This window comes from Pristiophorus japonicus, chromosome 16, assembly GCF_044704955.1.
Source record: "Pristiophorus japonicus isolate sPriJap1 chromosome 16, sPriJap1.hap1, whole genome shotgun sequence".
Lineage (NCBI taxonomy): Eukaryota > Metazoa > Chordata > Chondrichthyes > Pristiophoridae > Pristiophorus > Pristiophorus japonicus.
Genome location: NC_091992.1, coordinates 591,213 through 607,933, shown reverse-complemented (window position 1 = coordinate 607,933; position 16,721 = coordinate 591,213). Strand labels below are relative to the sequence as shown.

Below are 16,721 nucleotides of genomic sequence, written 5' to 3'. Positions count from 1 at the left end.
AGACTAGTGGGAGGCCAGAGAATTGGGAACTTTTAAAAGCAGAGAATGACTAAAAAATGATAAAGAGAGGGAAGATAGATTATGAAAGTAAACTAGCATGGAATATAAAAACAGATAGTAAGAGTTTCTACAGGTACATAAAAAGAAAAAGAGTGGCTAAAGTAAATGTTGGTCCCCTAGAGGATGAGACTGGGGAATTAATAATGGAGAACAGGGAAATGGCAGAGACGTTGAACAAATATTTTGTATCGGTCTTCACGGTAGAAGACACTAAAAACATCCCAATAATGGATAATCAAGGGCCAAAGGTCGGGAGGAACTCAATACAATCACTATCACTAAAGAAGTAGTACTCAGTAAAATAATGGGACAAAAGGCGGACAAGTCCCCTGGACCTGATGGCTTACATCCTAGGGTCTTAAAAGAATTAGCTACAGAGATGGTGGATGCATTGGTTGTAATCTACCAAAATTCCCTGGATTCTAGGGTGGTTCCAGCGGATTGGAAAACTGCAGATGTAACGCCCCTGTTTAAAAAAGGAAACAGACAAAAAGCAGGAAACTATAGACCAGTTAGCCTAACATCTGTCGTTGGGAAAATGCTGGAGGCCATTATTAAAGAAGCAGTAGCGGGACATTTGGAAAAGCATGATTCAATCAAGCAGAGTCAACATGGCTTTATAAAAGGGAAATCATGTTTGACAAATTTGCTGGAGTTCTTTGAGGATGTAACAAGCAGGGTGGATAAGGGGGAACCAGTGGATGTGGTAATCAGGAAGGCAAATGGAATGTTGGCCTTTATTGCAAGGGAGATAGAGTATAAAAGCAGAGAAGTCCTGCTACAACTGTACAGGGTATTGGTGAGACCACACCTGGAGTACTGCGTACACTTTTGGTCTCTGTATTTAAGGAAGGATACACTTGCATTGGAGGCTGTTCAGAGAAGGTTCACTCGGTTGATTCCGGAGATGAGGGGGTTGACTTATGAAGATAGGTTGAGTAAGTTGGGCCTATACTCATTGGAGTTCAGAAGAATGAGAGGTGATCTTATCGAAACATATAAGATAATGAGGGGGCTCGACAAGGTGGATGCAGAGAGGATATTTCCACTCATAGGGGAAACTAAAACAAGGGACATAGTCTCAGAATAAGGAGCCGTCCATTTAAAACTGAGATGAGGAAGAATTTCTTCTCTCAGAGGGTTGTAAATCTGTGGAATTCTCTGCCCCAGAGAGCTATGGAGGCTGGGTCATTGAATATATTTAAGGCGGAGATAGGCAGATTTTTGAGCCATATGGGAGTAAAGGGTTATGGGGAGCAGGCAGGGAAGTGGAGCTGAGTCCACGATCAGATCAGCCATGATCTTATTGAATGGCGGAGCAGGCTCGAGGGGCCAGGTGGCCTACTCCTGCTCCTATTTCTTATGTTCTTATGTTCTTAAAGCTTTCTGTGGGGATTAAATAAATTCAGAATGCATCAAAATAAATACATCTATTGAATAAATGGACAAAAAAATTAGTACATTCCAGGGGGTGATTATTAATCTCAAACCTAGGCCAGTATGAAACATTTTAGTTCGATCACTAGTGCCTTGTAACAAAACCTGTGTCCACCTTTTCTCCCTACATTAGGTACCCACACCTCCTGCCTGCACTATACAAGGAACCTGCACACCATGGCTGTACTATACAAATACCTGCACACCATGGCTCTACTATGCAAGGAATACATGAGGGTGTCCCCTTGAAGCATTTCCTCTGCCCACCTGGGGCTCGCTTGCCGTGTAGGAATTCCGTGTTGGGCATGCGGACGATGTGCCCAGCCCAACGGAGCTGGTCGAGTGTGGTCAGTGCTTCGATGCTGGGGATGTTGGCCTGAGCAAGAACACAAACGTTGGTGCGTAAATCCTGTCAGTGGATTTGCAGGATCTTGCGGAGGCAGCACTAGTGGTACTTCTCCAGCGCTTTGAGGTGCCTGCTGTATATAGTCCACGTCTCTAAGCCATATAGGAGGGCAGGTATCACTACTGTCCTGTAGACCATAGGCTTGGTGCCAGATTTGAGGTCCTGGTCTTCAAACACTCTCATCCTCAGGTGGCCGAAGGCTGCGCTGGTGCACTGGAGACGGTGTTGGACCTCGTCATCGATGTCGTCCCTTGCTGATAGCAGGCTCCTGAGGTATGGCAAATGGTCCACGTTTCCAAGGCTGAGTCATAGGTTTTGATGATGGGGGGCAGTGCTGTGTGGCGGGTTCAGATTGGTGGAGGAACTTTGTCTGACGGATGTTTAGTGTAAGGCTTTCATTTGCCTTGATGAAGGTGTTGACGATGGTTTGGTGTTCGGCCTCCGAGTGTACGCAGACGGAAGTGTCGTCCGCGTACTGTAGCTCGATGACAGAGGATGAGATGACCTTGGATCTAGCCTGGAGGCGACGTAGGTTGAACAGGTTCCCATTGGTTCTATAGTTTAGTTCCACTCCAGCGGGGAGCTTGTTGATAGTGAGATGGAGCATTGTAGTGAGGAAGATCGAGAAGAGCGTTGGCGCGATGACGCAGCCCTGCTTGACTCTGGTTTAGATGTGGATTGGGTCTGTGGTGGATCCGTTGGTCAGGATCACAGCTTGCACATCATCATAGATCAGGCGGAGGATGGTGACAAACTCTTGGGGGCTGCCGAAATTGAGGAGGACACTCCATAGTCCCTCACAGTTGACAGTGTCAAAGGACTTTGTAAGGTCAAAGAGGGCCATGTACAAGGGTTGGTGCTGTTCCCTGCATTTTTTTTGTAGTTGTCACACGGTGAAGATCATGTCCGTTGTACCCCTCAGTGGACGGAATCCGCACTGTGACTCTGGGAGGAGCTCTTCAGCCACAGGGAGAAGACGGTTGAGGAGGATTCTTGCGATAACTTTCCTAGTGGCCAATAGCAGGGAGATTCCTCTGTAGTTGCCGCAGTTGGACTTGTCCCCTTTTTTGAAGATGGTCACGATTATGGCATCTCTGAGATCTCCTGGCATGCTCTCCTCTTCCAGATAAGAGAGATGAGGTCATGCATTAGTGTTAATAGTGCTTCTCCGCCATACTTTAGTGCCTCAGTGGGGATATACAAAGTATCTGCACATCATGGGCTGGATTTTTGGCTTTGCCGTTTTCGGGGCAAAAACAGAGACGAGGCAGGACGGGAAATTTACCGCCCGATTAACGTTTGTGCTCTGTGGAATAATTTTTGTCAATTTTTGGGACCTGAGCCAGGGCGTAGTGCAAAGGGAGGTGTTGTACGACTTTCGCGGTCAAAAATGGGAACCTCGCCAACTATAGTGCGGGGCAGGGAGCACTCCGAGAGAGGTATAGGGGAGAGGGGGAGAAATAATTCGAAAAACATTCAAAAAACATTGCCAACACCCTTACCACACAAATCGCTACAAAAAAATAAAGAATAAAAATTGGAACTTACCTTTTTACAGTTTATCTAACTCACCGCCGCTGGCGGGGTGCATTTCGGGGCGTATGGGTCGGGTGCAAGTCAAAACTTCTGCCGGTGTCACAAGGAGAGCCGTTGCACACCCGGCACAGCTCACCCCAGCGGTGCTTCTAAACGCCGCCGCAAAACCTGACCAGAGGATCACACCCGTATGCAAAAGAGCTCACTGCCCCATTTTTTGCCACAGAGGTCAAAACCCGGCGAAAACTGGGTCGCAAACAACCCGAAAATCCAGACCAACGATTGCACGATACAAATACCTGCACACCACGACTGCACTATATAAGGAACCTGCACACCACGACTGCACTGTACAAGGAACCTGCACACCACGACTGCACTGTACAAGGAACCTGCACACCACGACTGCACTGTACAAGGAACCTGCACACCACGACTGCACTATATAAGGAACCTGCACACCACGACTGCACTATATAAGGAACCTGCACACCACGACTGCACTATATAAGGAACCTGCACACCACGACTGCACTGTACAAGGAACCTGCACACCACGACTGCACTATACAAATACCTGCACACCACGACTGCTCTGTACAAGGAACCTGCACACCACGACTGGACTATACAAGGAAGCTGTAGCTCTTGACATACAAATTGATAGCATGCGAATTAATCAACAGATCTGCTTTGGAGATATAGTCCAGACTGGAAAGTTTAGAAACTATGTACGAATCCAGAACTTCTCCATAGCACAACAGAACAAACCTCCATGTTGATTGGTGGTTCTTGACAAACAAAACTGTAGAAGGTCCATGAAAACTCACCCTGAGTTGGGTCCACTACTGAAAATAATTCAGTGTCTTGCTTGTTTAATCTCTTGTAGAGGTTTGTGTAGAAATGTTGTTTGATCACTTTCTGAAACTGCTGAGTTGTCAGTGCAGGAGCTCGGGATCTTAGCACCTCATTCACCTCACCTGGCTGGGAGAGAAACTGGTTATAATCCAGGGTGGTGGCCCATTCACGTGAGTAATATTCAGCATTCTCAATCAATTTCAATATATATAGGATTGATTTCCATTCCCTCCGCCAGCTAGGAATAATTTCTCCTGCTACCTTTTTCTTGGGCCTTCCTCATGGGCGGCCTAGGCACCTGTCGGTTTCAGGTGGGAGCATAGTTCTAATCTGCTAATCAGGGTCCTCTGGCATACAAAGACCCCTAATGCAATATTAAGCGACCAATGAGTGTCCTCTCCTTCCATTGGTACCAGCCATGATGCATTTGAATGGCAGAACAGGCTCGAGGGGCTGAATGGCCTACCCCTGTTTCTATGTTCCCATGTACCAGGCATTGAGTGGGTGGCTGAACCAGTGGTCCTTAAAGGGCTTGCTGCAGGATTTTCCTTCTACCCCACAAAAATGTTGACACCCACGGCCAGTTCATCTACGCACCTTTCCACGATTGCCTCTCTTCCCCCTGCAGATAAAACTTCCCGTATTTTCGGCCCACCTCGTTCAAATGTAAATGAGGCAAACTGGATCGGGACACACACCGTTCCCCCAATCCCGCCGCTCTCGGCCTGGGGACAATTTAGGACGGGTCAACCCATCCGTCTGCCCCCGATCGGTGAGGCCTATCTGCTCTTAGAGGCGGTAATGGACCTTATGGAGGAGGGCACTTTCGCCCCCTCAATGTCTAGACTCACAATGAAAAATGGCCACTTAGATGAGGTAGTGAAGCGTGACTGAGAACCCTGAAACCATACCCTAGCTAGAATCAGCATCTTCAGAAGAGGGGAGAAAATCGCTGTGAAACAATAATCAACAAAATAAAATATATATGTGAGTGTAGTAACACGTGCCTGCAATTTCCGCGGTCTTCATCCGATCCCACAGTGTAATTTCGGTGGAAGATTGGCGGAAATTCTGAAGAAACGGCTGTTGCGTATGTAAAGATTGTAACTGTGTAAGACTTGCCACCAGAGGGTGCAACTGTTGGAGGCCCAAGGGTCACCTGCACACAACGTGCAAGGGAGTATGAAAGGTTGTCTGCCATGCTGCTTAGGCTCTCTGGAGTTGTATTAAAGGGACTAAGGTCACATCAGTTTTTGCTCACAGTATTCAGTCTTGTGGAGTTCTTCCATACCTAACAACAGCATAGGTGGCTGTACATACATTTCTCCAGGGTTTCTGCTAATCTTCTGCCAAAGCTACAGTGGGAGATCGGGAGAGCCCCACGGAAAGTTTACCCCAAGGTATTTATGAGACTGATACTCAGCCCACTGTGTTAAGGTGACATTTTGCAACCAATGTAATTTAGATGTAAAGTTCTGAAGACCACTATGTAGCAATTGGGCAGCAAAAGGGTAACTCTTACATACCGTTTTACAAATTTGTAGGTCTTCTCGCAGCAAATGTATAAAGGCCACGCAGAACGCTGGGATACAGTTGTAGGAAGGTTGATCCAGGCCGATGATGTACTGATCCCAGACGTACAGCACAGTTTCCATGCTCAGATATCCTGTCAACACAACACAGTCTCTGAAGTCCTCGATCTGTGAATACTGGATTGTTTTATTACTAAAATGGCTAAATGAGTGTCAGTTTGTGATTGATGGACATGAAATGAGGGCAGAATCATAGGCAACAAACAAAGTTAGGGACTGTTTCTAACTGGTAAATAGAGCTTGGCAATCGGTGATTAAAAATGTAATTCATTTTTTAACAAAACTTTGGTGACTTTGTGCTTACCAAGATAAGGTGAGTGCTGGGGTTGGAACACTTCACTATGGGGATCCAGTATCATTCCCACAGGTATAATAAGAATCAGAAGTAGAGTAAAGCTCCTGTTACACTGCTACAACATGCCATTCTTGAGGTCTGAGAACAATAGATGATTTACTACTAATTATTGCTGAATGCTAATTAATTTTCTGTTGTGGACTTGTGCCCAATAACTCACTGCGTAAAAAGCTTCCCTCTATTAAATCTTCCGTAACCTTCTCTACTCTAAGGGAACAATCCCAGTTTCTTTGGTCTCTCCACATAACTGAAGCCCCTCATCCCTGGAACCATTCTAGTAAATCTCCTCTGCACCCTCTCCAAGGTCTTGCCATCCTTCCTAAAGTGTGGTGCCTAGAATTGGACACAATACTCCAGCTGGGGTCTAACCAGTTTAGCATAACTTCCCTGCTTTTATATTCTATGGGGGCTAAATTGGATAGCTCCCGTAAACGAGTGCGGGGGTCATGATGCACAATTACCCCGTGCTCACTCAATGTAATGCGGGCAGCACACCATCTTTGTGCTGCTTGCTCATTATAATGATTGCTGCCTGCAGCCAGCGCTAACCGCGCTGTTCATTGGGTTGCATACATCAGCAGGAGGGCCCGATATCGTTACTAGCCTGCACCTCTTAAAGGGTAGGCGCTTTGTGGCTGCTGAAGTGCTGAGATCATTCGGGATTGTGCTGTGCAACAAACAAAAATAGCTGACCATGGGAGAGCGTGTGCACCAAGGTTTTCCGACACTGCACTAGAGGTCTTAGTGGAGGAGTTGGAAAGGAGGTGAGCTGTCCTCTATCCATGGGGGGGGGGGGGGGGGGGGGGAACGCTGGAGGCTCTCCAGACACATGATGGGAAGGCAGTGGAACCAGATAGCTGCAGAGATAAATGCCAGTAGTTTAGCCCCGAGGACCTGGATTCAATGCCGCAAGAAGTTTAATGACCTCACACGAGTGGTCAAGGTCAGTGATTGCATCTTCAAATACCATATCCTACCAACTGCACCACTAACCTCAGCCACTGCTCAGTTCGCCACAGCCCCATCACACACATACCAACTGTCTCTATCAATCAGGACTCATACCTTAAAATCATATGCTTCACCTCACCCTCACACAACTTAGCTCTGTTGCAAACCTCACATCCACAACTCACAGCTTGCACACATCAACCAAACATATTGCACGACACTCACTGATATACATCCCTCTCTCTTGCAGGAGAAGGTGGCACACAACCAGAGGTAGCAGGAGCTAACCAGCGGGGGACAGGCACACCTGCATGTTCTAACCCCCATGGAGGAGATGGTGTTGGGGAGTGGCAGTGGCTCCGCGGAGAACAAACCAGCTGTCCTCTCTCAGGACGATAGCATTCGTGATCCCACCCTTGCCGCTCCACCAATGCCTTTGCTGTTGCCTGTCAGCCAGCCCAGACTGCTGCTGCCCATGCCGTGATGGTGCAGTCTGAAGCCGGGCCATTTAGACCCAGAGCTATTCGAAGTCATCCTCCAAGGGTATCCGCAGTTTCCTCCACTGAAAGTCAGTAGCCTTCCACTAACCAAGCTGCAGCCACTGGGCTAGCACTAGGATAGGCAATGGCACATGGAATACAGGCACTAAGGGAATGCACAAGGATTAAGGTTGTATTCAATATGGCATGATATAATTTGGGTTTGGAACGTGCATTTTGCGATGGCTTTTATTTTTGCATTGTGGCCAAGAGGACAAGGTGATGGTCAGTGACAGAGGGAAGGTAAGGAGGGTGGGACTGTTGATGAATGGGGAATTGGGGTTAAAGTTACTGGTATCGCACTTGAATTAGATATTTATGCACAGCCCGGGCAGAAAAGGGCTGACTAGATTGCAGCCTCCCTTCCTCTTCTTCCTATTCCGCTTCCTCCACTTCCTCCTCCTCAGCTTCTCACCTGATAGGTGGTGGCAAGGGCTGTTCCCTCATGATGGTAAGTTTGTGCAGCATACAGCATACCACCACAAATCTTGAGACCCATTCAGTTGAGTACTGCAGAGCTCCTCCAGAGTGGTCCAGGCAGCGGAATTGTTGCTTCAGCGTGCCAATGTCCTGCTATATCGCATTTCTTAAAAAGACTTGCATTTATATAGCGCCTTTCACGACCATCAGACGTCCCAAATGCATTACAGCCACTGAAATACTTTTTGAAGTGTAGTCACTGTTGTAAAATAGGAAACGCGGCAGCCAATTTGCGCATAGCAATCTCCCACAAATAGCAATGTGATAATGACCAGATAATCTGTTTTAGTGATATTGGTTGAGGGATAAATATTGGCCAGGACACCGGGATAACTCCCCTGTTCTTCTTTGAAATAGTGCCATGGGATCTTTTACGTCCACTTGGAGAGAGCAGATGGGGCCAGTTTAACGTATTATCCGAAAAACGGGCACCTCCAACAGTGCAGCACTCCCTCAGTACTGCACTGCAGTGTCAGCCTAGATTTGTGTGCTCAAGTCTCTGGAGCGGGGCTTGAACCCACAACCTTCTGACTCAGAGGCGAGGGTACTACCCACTGAGCCAATGGTGTATTACATTTCATGTGACAGCATGGCTCTCATTCTATACATGCGGCGCACGTGTATGTGGATTGCAAACTGGAATCTTGAGCCACGTCTTCAGCGGACAGCCCTTGTCACCCAGTATCTATCCTTTGGTTTACCATGATGGCTGAAATTCAGCTGGCACAGCGGACTGCCACAGAATGAATACATCAAGACCGCTGCCAGGATACCGGACATTGATGCCTATGGTGACACAATAGCTGCATGTTGAGGGAGTGGGTATGGCAGAGTTGACGTATGGCACCGCAAAGCAATGTGTTGCAGTCAATGGTACCCTGCACCATGGGGAAGCCTGCAATCCTTGCAAAACTTCATGCTTGCTCTGTCTGCTTCTCTCTGGCAAGAAGGAATGAAATAAAAGTTATCTCTTTGAATAGTCATCATCATCATAGGCAGTCCCTCGAAAACGAGGGAGACTTGCTTCCACTCTAAAAGTGAGTTCTTAGGTGACTGAACAGTCCAATATGGGAATTACAGTCTCTGTCACAGGTGGGACAGACAGTCGTTGAAGGAAAGGCTGGGTGGGGAGTCTGGTTTGCCGTACGCTCCTTCCACTGCCTGCACTTGCTTTCTGCATGCTCTCGGCGACGAGACTCAAGGTGCTCAGTGCCCTCCCGGATGCTCTTCCTCCACTTAGGGCGGTCTTTGGCCAGTGTCTCCCAGGTGTCAGTGGGGATGTTGCATTTTACCAGGGAGGCTTTGAGGGTGTTCCTTGTAACATTTCCTCTGCCCACCTTTGGCTCGTTTGCCGTGAAGGAGTTCCGAGTAGAGCGTTTGCTTTGGGAGTCTCGTGTCTGGCATGCGGACTATGTGGCCTGCCCAGCAGAGCTGATCAAGTGTGGTCAGTGCTTCAATGCTGGGGATGTTGGCCTGGTCGAGGACACTAATGTTGGTGCGTCTGTCCTCCCAGGGGATTTGCAGGATCTTGCGGAGACAACGTTGGTGGTATTTCTCCAGTGACTTGAGGTGTCTACTGTACATTGTCCATGTCTCTGAGCCATACAGGAGGGTGGGTATCACTACAGCCCTGTAGACCATGAGTTTGGTGGTAGATTTGAGGGCCTGGTCTTCGAACACTCTTTTCCTCAGGCAGTCGAAACTGCACTGGTGCACTGGAGGCAGTGTTGAATCTCGTTATCAATGTCTGCTCTTGTTGATGAGGCTCCCAAGGTGTGGAAAATGATCCACGTTGTCCAGGGCCGCGCCGTGGATCTTGATGACTGAGGGGGGGAGGGGATAGGCTGGTGGAGGACTTTTGTCTTACGGATGTTTAGTGTAAGGCCCATGCTTTCGTATGCCTCAGTAAATACGTTGACTACGTCCTGGAGTTCAGCCTCTGCATGTACGCAGACGCAGGCTTCATCCACGTACTGTAGCTCGACGACAGAGGTTGGGGTGGTCTTGGACCTGGCCTGGAGATGATGAAAGTTGGAACAGGTTCCCACTGGTTCTGTAGTTTAGTTCCACTCCAGCGGGGAGCTTGTTGACTGTGAGGTGGAGCATGGTAGCGAGGAAGATTGAGAAGAGGGTTGGGGTGATGATGCAGCCCTGTTTGACCCCGGTCCAGACGTGGAATGGGTCTGTAATGGATCCGTTCAGGTTAAGGTTAAGAGAGGGCATCAGCTGGAGTATGGTGCTCCAAAATGGCAGCACTGGCATCGAATCAGTGGTGCACATTTTACCCCACCATTGGCAGCTGTGCCCACATTCTGGAATTCCCTTCCTAAACCGTTCCACCTCTTCTCGTTTAACATCTTCTTTAAAAGCTACCTGTTTGACCAAGCTTTTGGCCACACCTCCTAATAGCCCCTCTCTGGCTCAGTGTCATTTTTGTTTGATTATGCCTCTAAAGCACCAGGGATGTTTTTTCTACTCTATGTAGGTGAAAGTGAGTTTCGGTCATTCGGTCAAGAAACAGAGTGTGGTTTGTGGTTCAGAGTGTGTAGGTGTTGGCGTGCTGCGGCTGCTGACTACTTAGTTTGCCGACTACCATTTCGGCAACATTGTTGGCTTCCAGGTCGGATCCATTGGCGAGTAGCATCTCGCTGTTACCTTCGGCAACTTAATGGGGGCAGTGATGGCACACCACGTCGTCCTGCAGCGAAGACTTCAAAGGCACTGGCTGCACAGACGGGTTATGGCAAATGTGGGTCCACGCCAGAGAGGCGGCAGATATTGGAGCAGGAGGGCCACAGATGCTGCCTGACCAGCTGAGTGTTTTAGGTCCAATATTGAATGTTGTTTCTCCAACATTTGGTACTTGAGGAAGTATTGCCAGTGATGTGTTGGTGGGGAAGGAGCGCCAGTTTTTGGTGTTCTGCAGGGTTTACCGTGCGCATTACTCTTACCTTGATATGTCCGAGGAGCAGTGCATAAGGCTGTGGTTTTGCAAGGAGGTGGTCAAGGAACTCTGCCAACTCTTGCAGACATACCTCAAATCTGACCTCGGCACCAGGACCTCGCTGTCAGTGCCAGTGAAAGTGGCAGTAGCGCTGAACTTCTATGCTACCGGGTCCTTTCAGGCTCCTGTAGGCGACATATGCAACATCTCACAGTTTGCAGTACATTACTCCATTCGCCGGGTCACCGACACTCTCTACAGCAGACGAATGGATTACATAAAGTTCAGCATGTCCAGGGAGAACCTGGCTTTGCCAGCATAGCGGGCTTCCCTATGGTTCAGGGGGCCATTGATTGCACACATGGTATTGCGAGCCCTGCCGCACAATGGAGAGGTGTTTCGGAATCGCAAAGGGTTCCACTCACTCAACGTTCAACTGGTGTCCAACCACAGGCAGATGATGCTCGCTGTAAATGCACGCTATCCTGGCAGCTGCCACGATGCCTTCATCCTGCGGGAAAGCAGTTTTCCCTGACTGTTCTACCGCATGAAGGGTATGGCGACAAAGGCTATGATCTCGCCACTTGGCTGATGACTCCCCTCCGCAACCCCGCCACACCTGCCGAGCAGCGCTACAACCGCACCCATGCCGCAACCAGGACCATTATAGAGCAAACTATCGGGGTTCTGAAGCAGCGTTTTTGCTGCCTTGACCGCTCTGGAGAGGCATTTCAGTACTCTCCTGATAGAGTGTCCATGTTCACCATTGTGTGCTGCTTGCTGCACAACCTGGCCATCATGAGGGGCGAGCCAGCTGCACCTCAGGGGGAAGACGACGATGAGGAGGAAGACGAGGTGCTTTGGCCACGGAGGAGGCAGGCTGACACTGTTGCCGCTGCTTGTCAGAGACTCATCGCGCATCAATTCCAGTGAAATACGCCAGACGTGCCGAATAGCCAGCCTATTCACCTGGCGATCAGCTGAAGACATCACGCCCCACTTTCCAAGCCTCCGTGTATATAAATCACAACACAAGAATGTGACAATTCAAAATAACGTTTATAATGTACAAAAACCAATCTGTGCCCTAAAGATGCACAACAGAAAGCCATCATCAGCATCAAATTATTTATAAAACAACACCCCTTGAAACATCATCACCCTAATCTAAGTGCAACTATTTACATGTCTTCAAATGGCAACAAGGTCAACATCTCTGGCCACTATGGCATTATTGTTCAGTGGGTCTTCCTCAGTGATTTTACACCCCTTCCCTTTTCCCCCCTCCCACGCCTACTGTTCCTCCTCAATGGGGGTCTCAGGGCCTGCAGCAAGGCTGGTAAGAAGTTGCTCTGGTGTTGCCACTGCCACAACTGATGGCCTAGCAGAACATCCCCGACCAGCTCGGGCCCTGGAAGGCCCGGCTGCAGACTGCACCACCTCAGCATGGGCGGCAGCACTCTTGGCTGGATGGGTTGCAGAGAGCGGCAGGTGCAAAGGCGAAATGATGTCGTCCTGAGAGAGGATATCACGTTCCATAAGGTCTGACTCGCTGCTACTCCCCCGGGGCAGAGCCTGAGCATCTGGAGTAAGCTGGGTGAGCACAGATTGCTGCCCTGCTTCGGCACCGTTAGGTCCTCACTGGACAGATGGGGTCCCAGGCATGATGGCAGCGGTCAGTGCGTGCATGGCATCAAGTTGACTCTGCATTAGCACAGACTACGACTATAGCACACCACAGAGTTGATTGATGCCACCACGCACTGACGACGTGACAGAATGCAGGCCTTGCTTGGCTTCAGCCTGGTGTTCAATGGCTACTGCCACTTCAGCCATAGTCCGTGCCATCATGTCTGGGACTCCAAGGTCACTGGTGGCTTCCAACATCCGTTGGTATCTATCAAGGAGAGGCTCGATGGGCTGCTGAGACACAAGAGCAAAAGTTGAGGTAGACTCCTCCAATCTCACAGCAAGTGCATCGAGACTCTCTGGCACCCTTGCTAATGCACCCAACAGATCGCTGTGCATCCGCAATGATTGTCTTGCGACAACCTCCAATTTGGTCTCCTCATCAGAGTGCTGCTGAGCATCACTCAGGCGCGCACTCATCCTCTGGGGAGCTGGCCGCTTGGTTTCCTCTCCCTCGTGGCGTTGCTGCAGGCCACTGGGTCCTGGAGCATCACCCACCTCCAACTCCCCGACTACGCCTTCCTCCACTGAGGTGCTGGCCCCGCTCTCTGAGGCCTCTGCCTTCTTGCTAATTGCCAGAAAGGTGTCCTCCACCTCCTCCTTCGCTCCACCATTGCTGGCACTGGACGGCTGATGTGCAGGCTCCTGGGCGTCTGCTTCATCATCTGAAAGCACAAAGCCAGAGAAGAGTGGTTACCTGAGGGGAGGGGCCAGGTCTCAGAAAGGCATTCTGAAATGCCAGTCACATGGAAAGTGGGGAAGGATTGTGGTGTCACGGCTGAGTGGCCTGCTAGAGGCAGCAAAGGTCCTCAACATACTGTCACTGTCCCGAGGGGGCTTGGCCTCACCAACCACCACTGCACCCACTTGTACGCCCATTAGGGCCGAGACGCGTTCCTCCAATGCAGTAAGGGGTTGCAGGTCAGGGTCCCCTCCTCCGGTCCTCATTTGATACCTTCAATTATGCGCCAGCTTCACCTGCAACATTAAAGAGAACATCACAGTTAGTGTCCTTCTATCAGTATGTCCGAAGTGCCTTACATAGTTGAGTACATGTTACTGTATGAGAGTTTTCATAGGTTGATGTAATTTCGAATAACTGCGTTCACTTGGTGTGGCAATGCTGGAATTAGGGGGCCAACACCTAACAGTCATGGTGAGTCTACCATCTTTCACATGCATATGAAGACTGAGGAGGTAACAAGATGAGGGGTGGGTCTCAACAACGGAGTAGGAAGGTTAACTGTGCATGCAGGCCCTTGGAGTGGGCGAGGCTGCAATTGCTAACGTGGCCTCTGGGCTCACCCACGACACATTCTGATTGAGCAGAGGCTATACATTGAGCTCAGAGCATGGCATGCTCAGGTTAATGTAAAATATACTCACCCTCAACAACCGAGTCATGTTGTTCCACTTTGTCCGACACTGAGTGCAGGCCTGGGCACCGTGTTTGTCGCCGAAAGGTCTGTGGCTGTGGCCTCCTGCCAGTCTCAGTCTACAGCAACCCCTGCCACCTGGGCATCAAGGAGTGCATCCATGGCGGCAGCGGAGAACTGGTGCGCACACTGACGAGTTGCCGCATCTGCCGTTTTCCCTCTCTGAGCAAGTGTGTAGAAAGCGAATGTAAGCACGAGGCGTGCCAGTATGGTGCCAGTATGTCTGTGGCGCAGTTACAAATGCTGATTACCGCCTGGATGTCACTGCCCCACTTACCACCATTTTACCGCCTCGAGCGTAGTGTGTAACACCTGACTTACCGCTCCAATCCCCTGGTCAGAGGGAGAAACTGAATTTCGCGGTTGGTGGCGGTAATTACCGCCCAGCAGTAAAAACACCCACCACAAATCAGCGATAATGAATTTCGAACCCCGGTCCTGAGAGATGGGTCAGGATTTAATTTTATACAAAAATGTGAACAGGATTATTAGCATAGTGCACAAATGCCTTCATGAGGAAATCTTCAGAAGGGAGAGCAAGAGGTACATTAGAAATGGAGCATAATGGGAGAGAAAATAAAGATTAGCTTTAAACGTTTTGTTTTTTATTAAGATAAAGGAAATGGAAGTGTGAGACAACCGAATTAATAAGATTAATGTTCCAAAACTGCCACATTGCATTGCCCAGCCGAGCAGTGTCTTTTACATTGCAGCGCTACTCTGCTTCCATATATGGGCAAGCTGGATGACACTCATGATTTCAGCTCCAACCACTGTCTGTGCGGAATTCACAACCAGAGAAAATCACATTTAACACAAGAACAAGTCCTCTTTTTACTTTTTATGCTCTTCCAATTCCCTTCAACTATCTCCCGCTCTTGAGAGAGCTGAATCTTTGGGGTATGGCTCACAGATACTCGATCTGCCTTCACTGTATTCTCAGTTCCAGCAGAGGTCACCAGCGAGCAATCAGGAATGAGCATATACCTGGGTTTCTCCTTCCCCTGCACAGGGTGCTTAAGCCAATTACACATTCCATCCTTGTACTGGATATCAGTATCTCAGTCCAACCAAGTGATTAAATCACAAATGTTGCTGGTCTGTATCACAGCAAGCAGTATATGTACGCACTGGACAGTCAGAGGAAGCAGGAATGTTGCTTACTGCAAGTGTGCTCACAAAAGTGTAAAACATTTAAACTAATGAGACGTCCCGCAGCCCCCGGGGCTTACCTACAAAGAGAGTACTGATCACTGGACGGAGAATACTTTGCAGTCCTCTCAGTAAGTCTTCCCGGGATTGGTTATCTGAACAGAAAAACAAGAGTCAGAATTGCTGAAAGTACATTTTGTTTTTCCCTTTAATTTGCTCCCCATCTCAGCTAAAGGTCCTGAGCTAGTCGCATGGATGGCACTTGCTCTTTGGTCCTTTACCCAAGTGAGTGGACAGAGAGGGAGTCATATAGATGTGTCTGCTCCTGTCATGGATTGTGAGCTGGTCAGCTGCCTATTATCCTGGGCTGGGCCTGGCTGCTTCCAGGAGGCTCAGTCCTATAGAGTTATGGGATCACATTGGTATCAGCACAGTCCTCTAACCCAGTGATTCTAAGATTTACAGTTCCAGGTCTGTCCAGGTTGGGTACAGTGTGGATGGGGCAAGAACACAGTGAACAGCACTGACACGTTTGGCTGGTGAATAGAAAGAAACCAACAGGACAAGGTATCATGGCTGAGAGATCCCAATGGACGCATGCTCTATGCAGGTTATATTCTAGGGGCAGTTGTCAAACCAGCTTGAAGTGCAGGAAGAGGGAGTGGGAATCGTGAAATTAAGTTATGGAAGTCGTGCTTGACTAAAGTGCCCTTTGATTTAGGAAGACTTGTGGGGAGGGAGAATTGCTCCCTTCTTTAAGGCTCATTACTGTCTCTAAGAAGCAGTAAGGCCTTTCCATCCTGGGCCGGCCCATCCGCAATTGCCTCCAGGCCGGAGGCGGCGAGAATGGGTTTCCGCTGCGCCCCGTGTTTCCACCCCGCTGACCCCTTACTGCTCAGCGGTGACCTCTTTTCCGCCCTGTGGGGGAAATTGCCCTGCGGGAGTGCTGCTACCAGTGGTCGATGCCACCGACAGCTTCACAAGGCGGGAAGCTGCCAGTGGCTGGGCGGTGTGGCCGCCCTTAAATAAGAGGGCGTACCCCTGTGGCCACCATTTTGTTTTACTTGTTGGCCGACTCCTGAATCGGCCAGACATTGGCGGCTGCTGGCCCAGCTGAACCCCTCCCTGGTGGCCCAGTGGGCTCCACGTCGACCTTTAAGTGAAGGGGAGGGATGTTGCGATGTGTCAGTAGTGCTAACGTTATCGCCGCCGTGCTGACATGGACACCATTCCGCTCCCGACCCGAACCTGCCCCTACACCGCCTCAAACAGTGCCCCAAACCACT

At 49.3% G+C, this 16,721-nt stretch overlaps 1 protein-coding gene across 5 annotated transcripts in view; it reads right to left on the bottom strand.

The window, feature by feature from the left end:
• The window catches only part of LOC139226241 (TBC1 domain family member 31-like), a 211,844-nt gene that overhangs the window by 94,857 nt on the left and 100,266 nt on the right, over window positions 1–16,721 (bottom strand). For all 5 annotated transcript variants that reach the window (XM_070856865.1, XM_070856863.1, XM_070856864.1 and 2 more), the window contains 3 exons: window positions 15,516–15,590; window positions 5,824–5,963; window positions 4,270–4,423 (listed from right to left, as the gene is read on the bottom strand). In XM_070856865.1, the coding sequence (XP_070712966.1) occupies window positions 4,270–4,423; window positions 5,824–5,963; window positions 15,516–15,590 (369 nt within the window). The remainder of the gene's footprint in view (window positions 1–4,269; window positions 4,424–5,823; window positions 5,964–15,515; window positions 15,591–16,721) is intronic.